The sequence below is a fragment of the Leuresthes tenuis genome, unplaced genomic scaffold, assembly GCF_036924035.1.
Source record: "Leuresthes tenuis unplaced genomic scaffold, fLeuTen1.0.hap1 SCAF_5, whole genome shotgun sequence".
Classification (NCBI taxonomy): domain Eukaryota; kingdom Metazoa; phylum Chordata; class Actinopteri; order Atheriniformes; family Atherinopsidae; genus Leuresthes; species Leuresthes tenuis.
In genome coordinates, this window is record NW_027325359.1 from 13,717,078 (window position 1) to 13,736,842 (window position 19,765).

Here is a 19,765-nt window from a genome sequence, read left to right on the forward strand (position 1 = left end):
TTTCCTGACCTAAAGCTCTGATCACATTTTCTGTATTAGCTGTAGTTGCTGTAGGATATCTAAAGACGTTGGTCTGGTGATGGGTTTTCATAGTTTAACTGTTTCCTGTGTGCTTGTTCATTGTTATTTTTGTGCTCTTTTCTTGTCTTTCCTCCTCTGAATGGAACAAAGTCACAAACCTATCTCAAATCTATTTTTTGAGCTCCTCAATAAAGTCAATGTATCTATTCCTGGAATTACTGTGGGACTTCCTTACAGACTAAAAGTGATTGATAGTGATACTCCCTCCAGTGCAACTCATAAGCCAAAAAAAAGGTTTGTCAGATAAAGACTTAATAAAAGAGTTGGCACAGAAGCCTCAGGTGTTAACACATAGTGAACGATTCTAAAGGCCATAAATAACCTGCTACATATAATTATATTTATAATATCAGAAATCTGAAGATTACCTTCTAATCTATCACCCAGAATGAGTTGAACAGAATGAACTGTAACAAAGTGTAAGTCAGCCTTGCTGTCCAGGGTGTATTGAGATCGTCACCCTAATGACACCATTTTGCTGGTTGCCTTGTTTACATGTAAACACAACTTTTTTCTATGAAAATTTCTCACATCCTGTGTTTGGCCAAAAACTCCACTTTACCTCTTAATTAGGCCTAGAACTCAAAACTATTAGGTTAGGGTTAGAAAACCATCATGGTTTAGACTAGATACATTTTTTTTTTACAACGGTGTCACCGTCACATGCACCATTTTTACAATCCACATGAATTTTCTCTCACAACATCTAAAGGTTGCATATTTTGCAAACATAGTTAGAGGAAACTAATTGGGATATATTTGTATGAAGTACAGTCTCCCTGTGCTGTGCTTCCAGGCTAAGAATAACTCCCAGATTAGTTTTGTTGATGTTTTTTTTTCCTTTTCATTTATTTAAAGTTGTACACTGAAATTCATCAGGGTGGATTTCATTTTGAAGAATTTAAACTTGATAAAACAAGATGGATAAGACTAAACAAGTTCGAGAGGTTCTGAAGTCAGAGATCAGGGAGGGAAAAGTGAGACAGAGGAGACAGAGGAAAAGAGCTGGGGTCAGGCTGAGGAGGAGTGAGGCTGAGAGAGAAAACTGAAGGAGCAGGGAGGCAGGCTTTGCCTTTTCTGGTAGTTAAAGTCACTGGAAGAACAAGTATGAATTCTTTGGGTTGCAGAAGGGTTGAGATATAAACCAGACTGTAGAAGCTGTATGACAGGAGAGGAGACACCATTGCCCATGGATTAAACTGTAGCTACTGCTAAGGTACTGTAAACCAACAGACAGTGTAGTTTTTTTCAATTTTTCACCCAAAACAAACTGTCCTTGGTGGTCTGGGCATCTGATCTAAAGCTTATTAGACGCTGTTAATATTAAGAGTTTTCTCTTTCACGTTAAAGACTCGTTACTCACAAAATAGTGAAATGTACTTGATGAAAAGGGATTTTTCATTGTACACAGGGATCAATTCTTTACTGACCTATGACACATGGACTGAAATCATATTTGTGTCTTTCAGTGAGAACGTGAAGACGATCTTTGGAGCATCATGGACGATGACTTTGACCGCCGCATGGAGCAAAGGAGGCAGAGGAGAGAGCAGATGCGCGTTGAGGCTGACAAGTGAGTAAAAACGCGTGTGTGAAAAAAAACATGTAAATACAGATAGACAGGAGCATTGGCTCAAAGGACTTTCAGCTCTTCATCATCTTTAACTGATTCCCAAAGAAACAAACTGGAAACATTTTCAATATGATCAGCAGCCCCTCATTTTTATAAACCACATCTGCAGTGAATACCATAGCTGTTTGATAGCAGCTGCTTCCATAGCTGACAAGTCCCTTCTCTAATTGTGGCTTCACACTTAGAAATGCACGCGGCTTTCCGTGCGTGACGGGAGATGTGTGTCTCCATGGTGCCGCAGAGTGGAGTAACTTCCATGGGCCTCTAAAAGCAACAGCTTAAGTATCTCCACTGCTCAAAACATTCTCTTGTCAGAGATTTAGTCAACTGTGCAGCTGTTTGAATTGATCTGTCTGTCACTGTAGTCTTCCTCCCTCTGTATTTGTGTTCAGATCAATAAAACAATACTGTTAAGGACATGATGCTGATATACAATTCAGTAAGCAGCAGTTTTAAAGCCCTTGAAGTCAAAACGTGATAAATGATCCAATGTGATGTAAAATCAGGTTTTTTGTTGTCTTCTTTTTCTCTAATTTATTCCAAAAAGGCAACTCAAAGTGTACATTGTGTATTAGTAATGCTAAAGGAAAAGAAACCAGCTTAAGAAAAAGAGAAAGGAGAAACAGCATAATAATAAAAACAAATGAAGGCAGAGTTTTGAGATAAAAGTCAATAAAAACAGAAAAGACTAACGAATAGTTGATGATCAATGTGTGGGCATTTCATCCGCAGTAAACCTAAAAGGGCTTATATCATACTACAGTAACCTGCAAAAAAAAAAAAAAAAAGAAAAACCTGAAAAATGTGTGCTTTTTCAACCTGGATTCTTTACTTTGTCTTGTGTTTGTGTGGTACAAATAAACTGTCAGACCCAGGCTGGGTAAGAATAGCATGTTATGCAACTGCTTATCTCCCACTCTTGAAATAACACAGGGCAACTAGATGCCACAAGATAAGTCCTCTTTTTTTTAAACAAAAAGGCTGCAATAACTGTTCTAATCATCATTATCACTGTCATTGTTTTTAACAGCATTAGGGAAGACATACTGACAGAGATAAAGCATTTGTTCACATTGAGCACTTCTCAGCCTTGGTTGCGTCATCCCTTTCAGTGCCTGCACTGATTACGTGATGTTTACAAAAGATAAAGTCATGCTAAATCTGAGCAGGCCTGACCAACATTTGCAGATCATGTACACCTACTCAAACACAGAGTAACAGCTAACACACACATTTATCTCAACATGCCGAGGACATATGACTAATTCGATTTTCATCATTTTCTATGAGGCATATAAATTCGAGCCTGATTGTAACATAGGTTCGAGGTATTTTACTCAGGACGAGAAGAGAATAAAAGAAGCCAAAGAAGAATGAAATTCAGCCAATTCAGTTACCTCTACAATAACCTCCAGTTTGAGTTTGAGTTGCTGAGTTTGTTTTTGCATTTTCTAATTAACCAAGTCAATTCTTTAGGGTTACTTATGTCAAGAAAAAAAAAAGTTAGACTTTTTAGCTCAGATGTGTGCAATTTATTACTCTAAGTCAGTGCTAAAGTAGAAATCCATTTTAATGAGCCAGTTAGAATTAGGGCTTATTTCAGTCAAATAAACACTGGCTTTAACATTTCACTTTGTAATGGATTTAGATAGAATATTAAATGTTGTTGGTTTTATCTTTTACATTATGACCCAAAAGAATTAGTCAGTCATAGCTCTAATAAATAGTTTTTTCTTCCAAATCAGAAGTCCAATGTTGTCTTATCAGCTGCCCCATCAGAGCCACAGCAAAAAGAGCGTTCCTTGAGATTTTCTCACAGTCTCGCGGCCAGCCTCCGCCAGCTGTGCCAACCCAAAGCCTGCCCTCCAACCTCCCAGTTCCTCTCCTCCTCTAAATGCTAAAGACACTGGAATGTTTTGACCTTCATTTTTTTTTCAGCACACTTTACAAGTTTCTAAATCGGAGATTTCCAGTTTTTTCTCTTTTCTTCCTTTTATCTTATTGGATTTCTTAGGGGTAACCCATGCTGTGTGTAGGAACGCTTGCCTGCAGATTTATGATATTTCCACCTCATTTCGGTCCTTCATCTCTGTTTTGAAGACAGAATGGATTCTTGTGGTTCCCATCCACCTCTTTCTCTCTCAACATCTGTAAATCATTGTATTGTGGACTCCTTTAGAGCACAAGGAAATAATACTCACATGTTACCAATGGACCATTTCAAGCTCTCTCCCTGTCTCATAAGCCTGGTAATGCTTTGAAAGATACTGCCAAGCATCCTCAAAATCTCTGACTGTGGGTGTACTCACAGTTGGATTATGGTCAAAGACAGGATATTAGTGACTATGGTAATGAAAGAGAAGAAAGACAGCAGGCAAAGATTTGTTAAAGTTGTCTTGTGCTGATGATTATGTCCACATCTTTAAGTCTGCTTCTTTTTCTTAGTTTTGCAGAGGCTTGATGCATACTTTATATTTCCCCCTCAATTGGACACAAGCCAGAGGGTTCACACATGCTGTGGACCACTTTCAATCAGCCTAACAGTCCAAACAGCATAAAAAGGCCTCGTGTGCCCACCTCACTTAGAGCAGACTGATCCAATCCAGTTCAATCCAAAGGAATTCAGATCTTGAGTGGTGGTGTAAACTTTTTGATGATCTGATCAAAAGGGAAATGTAATTATGTATAATCTTAATCGGATTTTTTCTGTCTGATTGGAAAAAATATGTTCTCTTTTCTGCATACTTAAGATGAAACCTTAAAACATCTGCATCTTTACAGATTTTGTCATTTTCTTTCCAATTCACCATCCCTAATCAGAATATTCAGGGAGGATAATCTTCTCCCTCTCACTTTTTGCCACAGGCTCCTGGTCTACTCAGGAATAAAATAAACCAAGTTGGAACGATCAACTTTCACCCTTCACTTGTTTGTAGATCGCAGAACAAGTTGGCCTGTGTGTCAACGATTTTTTCTCCAAAACACAACTCCATGGGTCATATGTTCATGCAGGCAGATACGACCTATAGATAAGTTAGAAAGAAAGGTTGTGAGAGTAATCCTTGGCATCCAAGGAAGATACAGCTGTATTGCAGAAAGAGTATTTTTTTAGTCCAAATTACGATAGTTTTTTTTTCGAATCCTAACCGAGTAAAGTTCTTTGTTAAACCCAAAAAGTACATAAACAAAATGTCTCCCTGACGTTTTGTGTTTACAAGGGAACCAGCAAACTTAAATACGACCCATAACAGAGTTAACTTAGCATTCTTGAAAGTAACGCTCATGTTGTCATATGTTAGTCTTGATCACGTGTTACAAAAGCAAGAATAATTGAAAGTCTTATATATTATGCCCCACCCAACCCCTCCTCCTACCTCCTTATGAGGACTTTGTGATCTCTTAAAATTGAGAATGATGCGCATACCACTTTTAAATGCACATATGAGTCATATTTTCCTTCTGCTGCGTGTTGGAACACGGTTATGGGTCGTATTTAAGGGTATACACAGATGACCGATATGGTTGTTACTCTTGGACGACTTGTTTTATCATTTTCTAGACGGCAGGAATACTTTTCACATGTCAGGGGTGTTTCATTCAAGTGAAATGCGCTCCAGTAAATGCACAACTTTTTCCTGATCTCTTTATTAGATGTGTTACATGAACATTTAGGTTTGAATTTCTCATAGAAATTTACATCAAACTGAAGAAGTATTTGTTCATGTAATTGTAGCTAATTTCCTAACAGGATATAAGTGTGAAGCTCAGTTCATTGAGTCAAACACAGTCAACGGATTTGAGGGTTACTTTGCAATTTCTTTAACTATTTGCAAGTATTGGTGAGTTTATGGTGGTATTAAAATATGTGGCAGTCAATGCAAATATGCAACAAAAAGAGTTCTATTTGCTACTGCTTTTGTTATGTATTTTTACTGCTATGTAAATTCTTCTGATCTGGAATGTATCAGTTCTCATAGTTTGATCCTCAGTAATTATATCCTTTTGTAATCATCAGTCATGAATATATTGTTACTGTTGTGTAACTTTAGACAGAAGCAAGCTTTAGCCTTTTTAATTTGAGTTTTCAAATGTGTCTCATCAGAGTAAAATACAACAAATTTTCTTTTACTTTTTCATGGGCATGCTGTTAACACAGATTTCTACTGTATGTATGTTGTTTAAGAGTTGGTTACACCAATGAAGACGATGAGGAAGAAGCTCGGGAGCAAAGAAGACGTGCAAGGGAGGAGAGGAAGAAGATGAGAGACTTAGAGGAGTCTGGAACAACTGATGTGAACAATACTAATAGGTACTGATGACATTTGGGAAAGATGCAAAGAAGGGACTTCAGTCAGCAGAGCAAGAAGGAGCAAGACAAGATTCACAGTTTACTCAGTCAGGGGGTTCATTCAGAGAGATAAATTGGTAACAATTTCCACAAAATAATGACAGACAGTTTTATCAAGTTTAGATATCGAAATCCCCCATGAGCCGAAACAACTTTTGATTGCTGTCAAAATTTTTGAGGCTTGAATGAATTAATGAACAAGTTTATTTCATGTTGTTTTAGCGTGCTGGAGGCAGAATCCTCCACGACAAGTGTCGAAGGAGTAGACGACGATCAGGTTTTGCTGGACCGCCTGGCCAAGAGGGAGGAGCGCAGGCAGAAGAGAATGATGGAGGCTATGGAGAGACAGAAAGAGCTGGACCCCACATTCGTCATCAACAACTGCATGAACAGCACACAGGAGGCGCAATCCTCCATCACAGAGGACAAAGAAGAAAAGAGGGCGGAGATGTCTACCCAGCAGGAGGTGGCAGACGCTGATACTAACTTTTTGAGGAAAGAGGATGATGACAAGAGAGAGAATGAGAATGTGAAAATGTAGTTTTCATGAATGAGAGCATTTATTTATTGGTGACAAACATTTTTCTATTTCTATGTATTTTACATTTGCAGGAAACCAAAAAATCAATAACACCAGTCACAAGAAATGAGGTATGGTCGCTTCACTTTGTTCAAATGTATTTGAAAAGATTGCATCAAGTAATGATAACTTATTTTTGTAGGAGGAGGAAGAGAAGGATGCATCAACAGAGGTGGAGGCTGAGAAGCCCAATTCAGTGAGTGAAAACGCTGAAGAGGAACCTGTTCCCGACGTTGACAATGGGGAAGAGGGAAGAAAGAGGAAAGAGGAAGAGGAAAACCAGCAACAAGAAATGGAAAACAAGCTAAGGATAGAAGAGGAAGAGAAGCAGAAAAAAGAATTGGAGGAAAAACTCAAGCGGGAGGAGGAAGAAAGGCAGCTAATGGAGGAGGAGGGGAGGAAGAAAAGGGAAGAAAAAGAAAAACAAAAAGAGGAGGAGAAGAATAAGAGGGAGGAGGAAGAAAAAGTGGAAGAGGAGAAGAAGAAGAGGGAAGAAGCAAAACAACAAAAGGAAATGGAAGAGAGACTTAAAAAAGAGGAAGAGGAAAAACAGAGACAAGAGCTGGAGGACAAAATGAAAAAAGAGGAAGAAGAAAGGCAGAAAAGAGAAATGGAGAAAAGACAGAGGAAAGAGGAGGAGGAAAAACAAAAAAAGGAGATGGGGGAAAAGAAGAAGAAAGAGGAGGAAGAAAAACTGAGGAAATCAATGGAAGAAAAGAGAAAAAAAGAGCAGGAGGAGAAGAAGAAGAAAGAAGAGGAAGAGAGACGAGAAAGGGAGATGGAAGAGAAGAAGAAAAAAGAGGAACAGGATCAACGCAAAAAAAGAGAGATGGAAGAGAAAAAGAAGAAAGAGGAGGTACTGATTTGATTTGTGGGTCTTTTTTAATAATAGTCTCTTAAAACACCCAAAACAATGAGATAAAAGCTCAGTAATAATGTCCTCATAAGTTACAGAAAACTACGACATTGGGAGCTTTGTAGTGTGATTTTGTGTTGTCACAGATCAAATGACACTTTCATAATCAACACATTTATAAAAGAGGTGACAGTATCCTGAATCTGACCAGCTTACATAAACTGTCCATTCTTTGTCAGGTCTTTGTGTCCACCAGTGTTTGCTTTACTGACTTTCGGGGGGTTTTCATGATGTATTTCCGTTATTTTTCACTGAATCTTTTTTGTCTCACTGTCTGTCCTCTCTGCCCTAAGGAGGAGAAACAGAAGAGGTTTGGGTTTAAAGAAAAGGTAACTCAAAACCAATGGTTTATCAATATATTCTAAGTCTGCTTTTGTGTCATGGAAGATTAAAATCAAACTTGTTTTCCCTCCTTTTGTAAGAATGAATCACCCAAACAGAATGGAGCTGTCTTTGAAAACAGATTTAAGAAAACAGAGAAAACATCAAGGTAAACCTTGACACTACTCAACAGAAACTTATACATTTCAGACATAACTTTGTTTTTACACTTGATGTGTACTGACACAGGCTGTCATATAAAGCGGTACATGTATTTGCATACTTTTAAGTTATGAATGAGAACTCATTCAATCCAACTTAAATCAATTGAATTAATTCATTATTAACTGAATTAATTATTTGATCAATTAAGATCAAATACATTCTCATCAAGGAATTTTTCCAACGTATTTCAGTTCAATTAACTTCACAGTCGAAGGCTTTTTTCTTTATAACTTGCACGTGTGACTCATCATTAGTATAATGATGAATAAATGTGCATCAGTAAATGAGGCAGCAAAGGCATTCAAAAGCATTAAAAACACCAGTGAACAGATGAAACAACGAGGGATGAGGCCTTTTTTGACATATCAGTTAAACAACTGTCTGCTTGCGAGCAGGGATAACGTTCCCTCCAACAAGCCAGAAGACATTGAGCGACGGGAGGCTGAGCGTAAGCTGCAGGAGCTGAAACAACGAAGAAACAATGCAGAAAGTGAGGAGTTTGAGAAGATGAAGCAGAAGCAGCAGAATGCAGAGGCAGAGCTGGAGGAGCTGAAAAGGAAGCGAGAGGAGAGGAGGAAGATCCTGGAGGAAGAAGAAAGGCAGAGGAAACAGGAGCTGGAGGAGAAGAAAGCCAAAGATCAGGTAAGGATGTTCCTCACATTCAGGAATTAATCATACCAGTGAAACTTCACATTGTGAAGTTTGTTTTCCTCCAAGAAATGAAAGGTGTAGAACATTACTCTGCTCCGGTTTAGTTACAGATTCCAAAGAGACTTCACCTGCAGAGAATTCAGGTTGTACCTGATGGCAAATGTATAACAAAGAAATTGGGCTTTTAATAACAGGAGGAGAGAAAGAGGATGAAGGAGGAGATTGAGAAAAGGAGGGCGGAGGCTGCGGAGAAGAAGAAACAAAAGGAAGAGGAGTCTACAAAGCCTTCTTTTACAATCAGTCCCAAAGGTTCCGCTAAGGTGAGTTTTGGAGAAAAGATAGGCACAAAAAACTAAATCTAACACTGATTTCAGACATATTAAATGGTACATATCAAAAGTAACAAAGTAACATATTTTCTAAATAACCTTTTGCATCTATTTAGAAGCCAATTTTCTTGAATGGAATAGGCATTGTTTCTCAAAAGACCAGACTGTTTTTTCAATGTCTTAAGCTTAAGAGATAAATCTGCATTTTACTGAAAATCTATGAATCTCTGATTTTCTGCATGGCTTGGTGCCATGTGTGTGAACATGTACTGTTCTTATCATGTTGCTAAAAACAACTTCAGTATTATAAAAAGTGTAGCTTTAAAAATGCCCATAATCTATCTCTATACTTCCATACAAAAATTTACATTAATACTCTACATGTGCTATAAACTGCTACAAGTACTCCCTAACAGTGAGCCTGGCTCTCTGCAAAATGATCAAAATTAATTTACCATCACCCACAGATAGATAATAAAACCTGATAATAAATCCATATTAAAACCTCTTTAGTTTTTTGATAATCAAAAAATTGTCATGCAGCCAATGGAGACTTCGGGAAGCTACTGCTTCACACCGAGAAATACTTGCATATATAAGCCTTCATAATATGTCAATTTGTCATTGTCAAAGCTTATATTTTGTATTTCAGAGAAGGAATGTTTGGGCTAATCTCTTTCTTAACAAGCTTTAGCATTTTTGCTCGGTGGATTTGGAACAGAGTCAATCTAGCTATTAAACCTGTTTCCATTTTTATGCTAAGCTAAGCTAACTTACGCTAAGGAGAGCTAAACTAATTATAAGCTACACTAAACTAAGATAAACTGTAGCTTGATATTGACATGAAATAAATCATGAAAATACAACCCTCTCCATATTTCTAGACACACACACTTTCACACCACAGACATGCATATATTTAGAGTAATCACAGCCTTTCATTTTTTCCCTCTATGGTCAAACATATTGGTACTTTCTAGCTGCTGTTGTTACTGTTCCCCTTTCATTTTTGTTTTTGATTCCTTTTATAATGGCTGCCTTTGTAAGTTCGCATGAAAAAAGAAAGAAAGAGACAGAGAGAGAGAAAGAGAAAGAATGAAAAATGTAAGCGAATGTCAGAGCTGGTCTCAAATTTGGATGCAAGACCATGACAGGGTCATAGCCTTGCTGAAACATCATTGAAAAATGTATGTGAAAATGTATCTTTTCAAATATGTGCACATGCATGGATGTGTAAATGATTTGGAGCAGCAACACATTCTGTGTGTGTCTGAATTGTGCACTCGCATGGGTCCTGGCTCCCTGACAGCCAAACCCTTCAGACCATGCTGTAATGCACCATCCACCACAGTTCAAGCACAGTGAAATCTTCCCAGGGACAGTCTGGCCTCTCAGTGAAGTCATCTTAGAGACAAGAAAGAAGTCAGGACAGCTTAACCAGTAAAAATGTTGTTTGGCAAGTAAGAAAATGTTTTCTTCTCTCTAACGATAAACCATGTTGTCTCTCATATAGATTGGGGAGAAGGCCGAATTTTTGAGCAAATCAGCCCAGAAAAGGTTAGGCATGCGATGTTGAAAAATGTAAGAACTATAAATTAATTAGCCAGTGAATGATTGCCTCACTGAATCTCAGTATGTTTTACCTCCATACAGTACTCCCAGAGTGTCACACACTCCACTTGTCCCAAAGATTGGCAACAGGTTGGAACAGTTCACTTCTGCCATTCAGGTGAGAATTACCATCATAAACATAATCCTCAAGAGATATAGGATATGCATCCCAATACACCACTGAAAAATAGTTCATTTTAAGCATGATCCTTACTAAAAGCTTATAGTAAAAAGAAAAAAGACAAAAACTACAATCATAGATATTTAATCCAGATTTTTCTTTCCAATTTGTTATGAAATGCAATTATTTTTTGGCAATTACTTGGTTGAACATAACATAAAATGACATCAAACTTTGCAAATTCAACTGTTTTAAAAAGAGTTTGGACGGTGGAGCTTAACAAATTTAGTGGAGATTTTTTTTTCCAACATTTGCCAAAAACAAGAAAATACTCAGATACCTTGTAAGTCCATCATAATTATAGATACTTACATAACAGCACTTAATGATAACAATGAATATACTTTCAATGATCCTCTCTCATTGCAGCGCTTCGTTTAACCATGTAAAATGATCTGTATTCATGCTTTCGTTCCACAGGGAAATAAAGATGTAAAATCCCCCAAGTCTCCATTGGCAGATATTCCTACAGGAGGCACACGCAACATCAAAAGCATGTGGGAAAAAGGCAACATAGGCAGCTCCTCTGAAAGTCCAGCTCCTGCAAACAAGGTAAGGGAGAGATAGAGGCTCAGATGGATTTTCGAAAATTCCTACTGAGTAATAAACTCGAAGCCCCCCTCTTTTCCTGCCAGGATGTTGCTGGTATCAGAGGTGTGTCGGGACGTCTCAGCAGTAGGATGGCAAAGCCTCCAGAAGCAGAGAAAACTGTAGCACCAGCTCCTGCTGCAGCAGCAGCAGCATCACCACCAGCAGCAGCAAAGCCATCAGTAAGGCCCCGTAAATCCTTTTCTTTTCACGCACCCACACACTATTAGGACGAGTAATCCTTTGATATTCTGTGCACGCTAATGTGCTCTTTTGCACAATAACATGCCAATTTTTTTGTTGGCTCCAGTCTTTAGAGCTGAGCTCCAGGACTGGGCGATACTGCTAGCTGTGGTGTGGTGACACCACATGGGCAGTTTACTCAACAGCATCACAGCACACAAACCTTCACTGTATTAGTCCTTACATCATCTGAAAAACTCTAATGGGTGATATTTAACACATATGGAGTCAGTGCAGAGAAGGAAATCTTTTCACACTTTTACAGACTGTCCCACCAGAAAGGGTCTCGCTGCAGCAGTGTGTCAGGTGGCTGAATGCCAGAGTGCCTTCATGCCCCCCCCCCCATACATCAATCACTTTGGCTTCCCTGAGCATTTGACCATTGTATTACAGCTCATGTGCACAAGGTTATTTTTAAACATTCAACTCAACTTTTTTTGTTTGTATTTCTATTCTAGTCTCACAATGACTCAAAACTTCTGGTCTTCCTCGGATGAGGGAAGGTCACATCCAATCACATTTATCAAATATGGAGATCTTATTATGCTTCAGCACAGCACTTACAAATCAATCGGTTATGCTGTGGAAGCTAAATGATTAATCCCCTTTATTTGTAACCACATGGCACAGAGAAATAAATGGGGCCACTTGCAGCTAGCTACCTGGTGGACATTGTGTCCTTTGTTGATGTTTGACACCAGCTGCTAATCCCACCGCTGACTTCTGGAGACATTACACCATGTCTACATGTGGCAGCATTTCTTGATGACGTGTGACATTGTTCTAAAGCATAATTTATGAGCGAGATGTCTTTGGTGTCAAACCTCTATGCCAGAGAAGTGTTTAAATCCTTGTTGCTTTTGCAGCAATACTCCCCTCTGATGGGACAAAGCTGCACAGCAGTTTAAAGCATGTGTGTGTATTTCTCTGTATCTATTTCCTATGTTTTTGCGTTGTAGAACCATTTTTGCCTTTCTATTCACTAAAAGGCCGCTCATTTTCTCAGCTATCCTCTGTGAAATGTTTCCTGCTGGTCGTTCTCTGTTTTTCAAACTGGTTAAAGTACCGCTTTTGCTTATTTTTCACTGTAACTTCTCCTCGTAATCAGAAGCATCGTGAATATGTCTGGGTTTTGCATCAACAGGTGGAAATTATCTTGGTACATTTACTCAAGTACAGTACTTTACCGTTGTTTCCCTTGATACTACTTCATACTGCTAGTCCCCTAGATGTCAGGGGATAGACTGTCATTGTAACAACTTTTTCCACAACAGAGAAAAGCATGTAATCATATAATAAGATGCATAACTTAATACATGCTTCAGATATTAACACTGCCACTGGACATTTTTGCCTCTGAAATGTTCTGACTTCACTATTTAGATGAATGATTTGAGAACATTTCACAAAATGCAAGAGACTGGACAGGTAAAAACAACTATAGATACTTGCATCCCATTAATCATTACAATCCCCTCAAATGTATCTGACTTGAGTAGGATTTTGAATAGATATCTTTTCACATCCCTGAAAAAAAGCGTTTACCAAATCAAGCAGTTTGACCATTTCTGTCATCTCTGCACTGAACTAACACCATTCTGGGTCTTATATGTGACAGGATGTGAAACCAGGTGACGTTGGTAGCAAGCGAGGCATGTGGGAAACCAAGAGGGGCTCTGCAGCAGCCAAGGTAACACACACACACACACACACACACACACACACACACACATCGACACCTTCTTTGAAGAGCCTGAGGTAAAGGTTTTGAAGGATTAACTGTGACATGGTCTGGTTTGTTTGTTTGTTTCATTCAGTTCTCCAAATAGATGAGTGAAAGAGGTAATTTGTGGATCTGCTGCAACAACACTCTGCACACCTCACAGCAGGCATGATGTGGATGATTTGTGATGTTTAACACAGGTTTAAAACGCTTTCAGTTTGAAAATACCTGCAGTTATTTCTTTCTCGGTTCTAGCTAAGACGCGAATGAATTATCTGCCTTTGATATGTATTCTTTGTTGGAGTTAGGGGCTTTATGAAAATCATTGGATATTGTCAGAGTTTGTGAAAGGGGAGAGTTGTTTGCTTTCTGGTCTTGTTTCACTGACCAGACACCCAGACTGCATTTTCAGTCTGTTATTCTTGACCTGAAAAGGCAAGGTGATTTTGATGTGAGATAACCCAGAAGTGTAACTTATACTCTTCTTTTTCCACCCTCTAACATGCAGCAACACCTGATACTGTATTAAGTGACACTATCATTAGTATCCAGACTGACTTTGAGGTCATAGATGGCAATATTTGACTCTGAATTCTTCCTTGTGTGATGTGGTTGATCATTTCAAACTTGAACTGCGTCTTGTCATACAGGAAAGTGTTCTTATGTCATTACAGGACATTTTGATCCAAAGCTTTCATGTGCTAAAATAGCAGTTGTACTGCAATGAGGACATACTGAAATGCATGTGCTTATGCTTGAGTGCTGTGTTACATGTCCGTCTTTAGTCGGGAGTGCTGCAAAAAAAGACTTTGTGATGTGAAATTTTTTATTCATGGGTTTCACGTGAGAGCTTCTAGCTATAGATAGCATCTCCAAGACAGCTGTGGAGTACACTGCATCTATTGCTTTAAGGACATCCACCTGTTTTCTAGCATATTGTTCTGTTCAACACATTATAAATACACAAATCCCCTACACTAAACTATTGTAATTAAATGATGTAGGCAAGCAATGGAAGTAAGCTTTCCATGGGATAATTTATTATGAACCTTATGGACTTCAGTAAAAGTGAAGCTATTTAATTCATTTTTTATTTCCCTCCCCTTTATTTTCTGCTTTATTTCCTCTTGTTTCCAGGTGGCAGTTGGAGGCAAGAGCAAGTTTGTCAGTAAGTTTCTGAAACCCATCTAATGAAGTATATTTATCTAAATGCCATAATAACACTTCTGAGCTTTGTTACTTGAGCGTTTCCATCTTAGTTTACCTGCATTTAGTCTCAAAAGAAAATGATGACAAACCAGTGGAATAATCTACATAACATCACTCTGACAGCAGCTTTTTAGATGCATAACAAGTAAAGTTACACTTATACTTCTAATAACATTAATATGATTATCAATGAAGAAATATCTCATTAGGAAATTATGGAAAAGTTACTGTCAGCTGCTTGTTCACCCAAAGGTTACAAAAATCCATCTACAAGCACCTCTAAAGCCCATTATTGTAGGTAAGAACAGCAAGATAATGTTTTAATGCTCTTATATGCTGACCAACTTCTTGGCTTGATATTGGGTACTTTAATTTGGCTGCTGGGTACTAAATTTAAAAAAAGACTGGCGCGATCAGAGCTTATTCACTTAAGTAAAGGGTCTGAATACTGCCCTCTGTAAATGTGTACATACTACTTGTTAAACCAGGGTTTATCTTGATCCGTCCTGAGGGAAGCGGGGTTTACATCAAGTGTGTATGTCCTTCATTTCCTGAACAAGGAGAGTAGGCTCTGACTGATTTATAGCCAACAGGGGGCTCATAACTGCTGCAACCCACCAACCGTCCTTTGTACTACAGTGGCTGCTCACTGTAAATCAGATCTGCTGTTGGAGATTTTTGGGCACGGACTCAGATCTGTGGCACCAAAGTCTATTTTTAAAAACCTTCACCATGACCTTGTTTCCCATTATAAAGAAAGTTCCTGGCTCCAGGGATGGCTGTCATGTTTTTGCCATGCAGTGTTCACCCATTGCCACCTGGATTGTCATGCAGCGAGTCTGCGAGCTGTCAGGCATACCAGAGTGCAGCTGCTTGATTTTCACATTACAAGTGAGTGCTAGGGAGGATTACTAGCTGTTTGTGCTACAAATCGGGCTCGATCACCAGGCTTACTCACTCAGTGCTAATGATTAAGTCTTAACAAGTGTCTCCGCAGCCAAATAGGGCAAAATCAAATGTTTCAAATGACTCGAAATGATGAAAGACGTCATTTGACATTGACTGCTGTTGATACGTTAAAACTGTCTCTTCTCTCCGTGTTCAAAAGTCCTGTTTCTTCCTGCCTCAATGTTCGGACAGTGAACAATGTGAATGGAAAAGTATTTGTCGAGTATCAACTTCATCCCTAAATAGCGGTCCTTGTTTGTAGCCTTCCAGCTTCTTCATGAGAAATGGACAGCTGAGGAGTGGAGTGAAGGGCAAATGACAAAGTTGCAGCTTTCAATCACAAAGAAATGTGACAGCAGTGTATGTGTACGCAACTGTAACTCTGGGTCGGATCTGCAGAGACGCATAGGTGCACATCCGCATACAGTAAAAGAGAATCTTGGGCATAGAGGAGTGAGGTTGTAAAGGTTTTGATTAACAGCCCTTCTACCAATTTTGTTTAACACCTAATAAACTTTGATAAGCTATGCAGTGATGTTGACATGGCAACACTGATGGATGCTGTGACTAATAGATCATTGATGTATGTCAATACGCAGGTCTGAAACCCTAACCAGCGACATCCCGGTGAAGCCTTACCTGACCGGACGGAGCTCTGCTACTGTGTGCATCCATGCCCCTTCACCACACCTGCGCTTCACATGTGCCCCCCCCCCCCCCTTCTTAATCAAAAATGAAAAGATTTTCATGTGGTTCCTGTGTGCTTTACAGAGGCCGAGAATGAGTGCAATTAGCAATCTTAATGCCGATATCTTACGACAGCAAAGCTTTTTTTCTCGTGATTAACTGGTTATTTGAAATGTCATCACAGGATTATGATGGAGAACCAAAACATTTGTGTCATTTGATCACACCCGATTTCAACTGCGGTGACTGTTGGGGAGAGTTGATAACGAAACACTAAAATCATAAATGTGTGTTTGTGTTTGTTGTTGATTTTGTAGCACAAATTGTATTTTCTAACGTAGCCCGCAGACTTCAGACATCAGTCCATCTGCAACTGCAATCTGACAATTGATAACAGTAGGAGGGGGGGCTATCTATATGCTAGTGATTACAAAGTAATTAACTCATTACCGTGACAAAAGAGGAGTTGTCATTTGAAATCGGAAGCCTTGCAGAAAATGATTTTGCTCGCACCATTTTCCATTCACACAATTTAAACGCCAGCTTAAGCATGCCCTTGGAGCCTATCAGGATATTCAAATATTGTTCCACTATCAAACCATGCTGACGTGTCCAGTAATCTTGTGGTGTATTTAGGTTTAGACATTATTGGCCTTTAGCTTGGTATTAACCCTGTTATAAGCATTATAGCTACATATTGATGCACTGCTGTTTGTGCTAATATCACCACTCAGCTGGATATTGGGTGATAAGGCTGTATATAGTATAATTAGTTTTAGAAGTTGGTACCATTTCTGCTCAGATGTTTATAGATTGGTCAGAGGCCATCAATTAGAACGACTATGCCAAAAGTCATAAAGCGACGTCTTTGGTCGCAGTTTAGTATTTTTGTGCCACTTTTTAATAAGGAAGGCATTTAGCTGTTCTGGGGCTGATACACGATATACCACGGTGTTGTAGATCGGCAACGATAGGAACATTTTTAGGCGTGTCAATGAATTTTCTTGTTGGTTCACAGCTTCCAGGCTGAAACACATCAATATTTATTGGGTGGACTCAATTAAAGTTGTATGGACATTCATGTCAGGATTTTTCATGTGAATTTAAGTGATTTTCACCAGATCAACATTCTAATTTGTCCAGGTTTATGAGCAAATACAGGCATCACTAAAGATATTGCTATAATAGTCAGCTGCACTTAGTGGTTTTTTTTAGGGAAACGTTCCCATGCAAAGGGGTCAAATGAAAACAAGGTTAAACACTGTAAATGCTAATCATTATATCTATGGCATCAACATTTATATGAAATATCAAGTACAGCATCGTAGAGCTAACAGCTTTACAGAGGACCAAAGATCATTTTTCTTATTGATACTCTTATTAAACTAGATGAATAACTTGCCATAAGCAGTTATAACAGTAAAAGTGAGGTCTTATTATGAAGTAAGACAGTTTTAAAAGCCTTTATAAAGTGTTTTTTTTATTATAAAGTGGTTTTCAATAGTCCACCATCTCAGAAGAGGACACTATATAATATGGCTCTATCTTCCACAGAGTTGCAGCCAAAGAGCTACAGTGTGCAGCATTTCTGTGGAAAACATCTGGGGTTTTTTTTCACTCAACCTTATATAATTTTGTAATATTAACACCAACAAAGCCATCGATAAGTTGTGTAACTACTGTGACAACTAGTCAGTGACCCAAAATAGCTCTATTTAACAAGCAGGTGATGGTCTTTGCTTATCTGTCATCAGCACCAACAGCCCACATGTACTCTGTTTTCTTGGGGCCTCTAATTAACAACGTTAAATCTCAGCAGAACACACAAGTAAAAACCTTGCCGGATTGTATTGTGAGTCTTATCAGTATTGTTTGGCTTGTTTGACATGATTATTCGCTTTAGCAATAAAAATTGATGAAGAAAAAGGTTTGTGCTCCAGTTGTGTTTCTTTATTCTATTTTTTTAACCCACTGAGAGGAAATGTTGCTCGTCCTAACCACCTGTGAAGTTATGGCCTGCTGAAACCAGAGTGGCTGGTGAAAGCTTGAATGGACATATGTTATTTTACCAGGGCAGGAATGTACCTGCAGAATGCATGTATATGTGTGTGTGTGTGTGTGTGTGTGTGTGTGTGCATGCGTGCGTGCACTGGTGACTGTGTCAGAGACGGCACTCTGATGTCCAGCTGCCTAACAATAGACTGGTCAGCTATAGGGTGCTGCAGTCACATGAGTAGAAAGGGCTGGACTATGTATCCTTAATGCTCCACCTGACTGTGAAGCTCAAGGAGCTGAAGTCTGTCTCTCACCTCCTGTCTGGGTCATAGGTAAGAACCTTTTGATATCAGCAAATGAATAAAAGGATATTGAAACACTGTTTAGCTCTATATTTAAGACTGAACTGCTTCCTGAAAACATTGCCTGATTTTTCAGTGTGTTTTTGATTGTGGCTGAATGAAAACTCTTCTCAGTCTGTTAAAGTATTGTGCTTCTCTTCCCCGCTGATATTTTATACAGCCTCAAACACCATCTAACTGGAATGCTGCCATCGCACTGCTCCAGTTTTTTTTTTTGTTGTCCTTACCAGACGTAGCTATAAACGGCATTCACAGCTGCATTTATAGGCGTGCATGTGTTGTTTGACAGATCAATCAATAAATAATAGGTTATAGATTTTACTGTGATTTGAATTTTTGTCACATTCTCCTGACACAAAATACATGAAAAATGTAGCGTAAGAACGGGGATGGACAGAAACCGAGTCCTTTTACTTGTTCACTTTACTTGGATGCAAGTTTGAGGTACTCTGTTCAAGTATAGTCTGTGCTGTGCTTTACAATAATTCCTTATTTTACAAGGAAAATATATTTCTATTATCGTCAGAAATGTTATCAGTTATTATTACACTTAAAGCTGTAACTAATCACCACTTGTCACCCAAAATACTTGAGTTTGCATTCCAAACAATCCCGTAACAACAGTAATAAAGTACTTTTCAGTTTGCAACAGCAATTTCACACTGACTGGAGAACCTTTATTTCAATGACTCCTTTCATTTTGTCACTTCCAAACATATTAAAGTCTGAAAGCAACTGGATACAGGACTGGAGTTTGGGTTTTGTGAAATCATTATTTTGCTTCCGTAGCAACAGTAAGTAGTTTAGAAAACTTCTTTTAACGACATCGCCGCATATTTGGTTGAACGCTAACACTCTTTGTGTACGGCACGGACGGTTGCATCTCATGCTCTGTGTTTTAATGATCAGAAATATTTGCCAGTGTAAATATAGTCTAATGGGGATCCATTTTGCAGAGCTCATCTGTCACAAAATGTCTGACACAGAAGAAGTCATGGAGGAGGGAGTTCAGTACGTAGTCATTTTTATATTTTGGTCTCTTCACATCAGATTTGTAACACCTATCCAATAAGGCTAACATTGCTTGGGTAAATGATGTATTTAGGGGACGTATGATAATAATAATAATACAAT

At 38.6% G+C, this 19,765-nt stretch overlaps 1 protein-coding gene across 3 annotated transcripts; it reads left to right on the forward strand.

Annotated features, from left to right (window-relative positions):
- Positions 1–1,091: 1,091 nt before the first annotated feature.
- On the forward strand, positions 1,092–18,200 carry cald1b (caldesmon 1b). Of its 3 annotated transcripts, none has more exons than XM_072386161.1 (17): positions 1,092–1,297; positions 1,551–1,654; positions 5,898–6,023; positions 6,285–6,591; positions 6,675–6,713; positions 6,785–7,498; positions 7,852–7,887; positions 7,981–8,048; positions 8,500–8,746; positions 8,950–9,075; positions 10,598–10,641; positions 10,738–10,813; positions 11,297–11,428; positions 11,512–11,646; positions 13,326–13,397; positions 14,568–14,598; positions 16,187–18,200. In XM_072386161.1, the coding sequence occupies exons 2-17, from the start codon at positions 1,581–1,583 to the stop codon at positions 16,198–16,200; spliced, it is 2,241 nt and encodes a 746-aa protein (XP_072242262.1). In that variant the 5' UTR covers positions 1,092–1,297; positions 1,551–1,580; the 3' UTR covers positions 16,201–18,200. The 3 variants fall into 3 exon arrangements, with proteins under 3 accessions (XP_072242262.1, XP_072242263.1, XP_072242264.1); XM_072386162.1 differs by having other exon boundaries at positions 6,791–7,498; XM_072386163.1 differs by having other exon boundaries at positions 6,797–7,498.
- Positions 18,201–19,765: the final 1,565 nt, after the last annotated feature.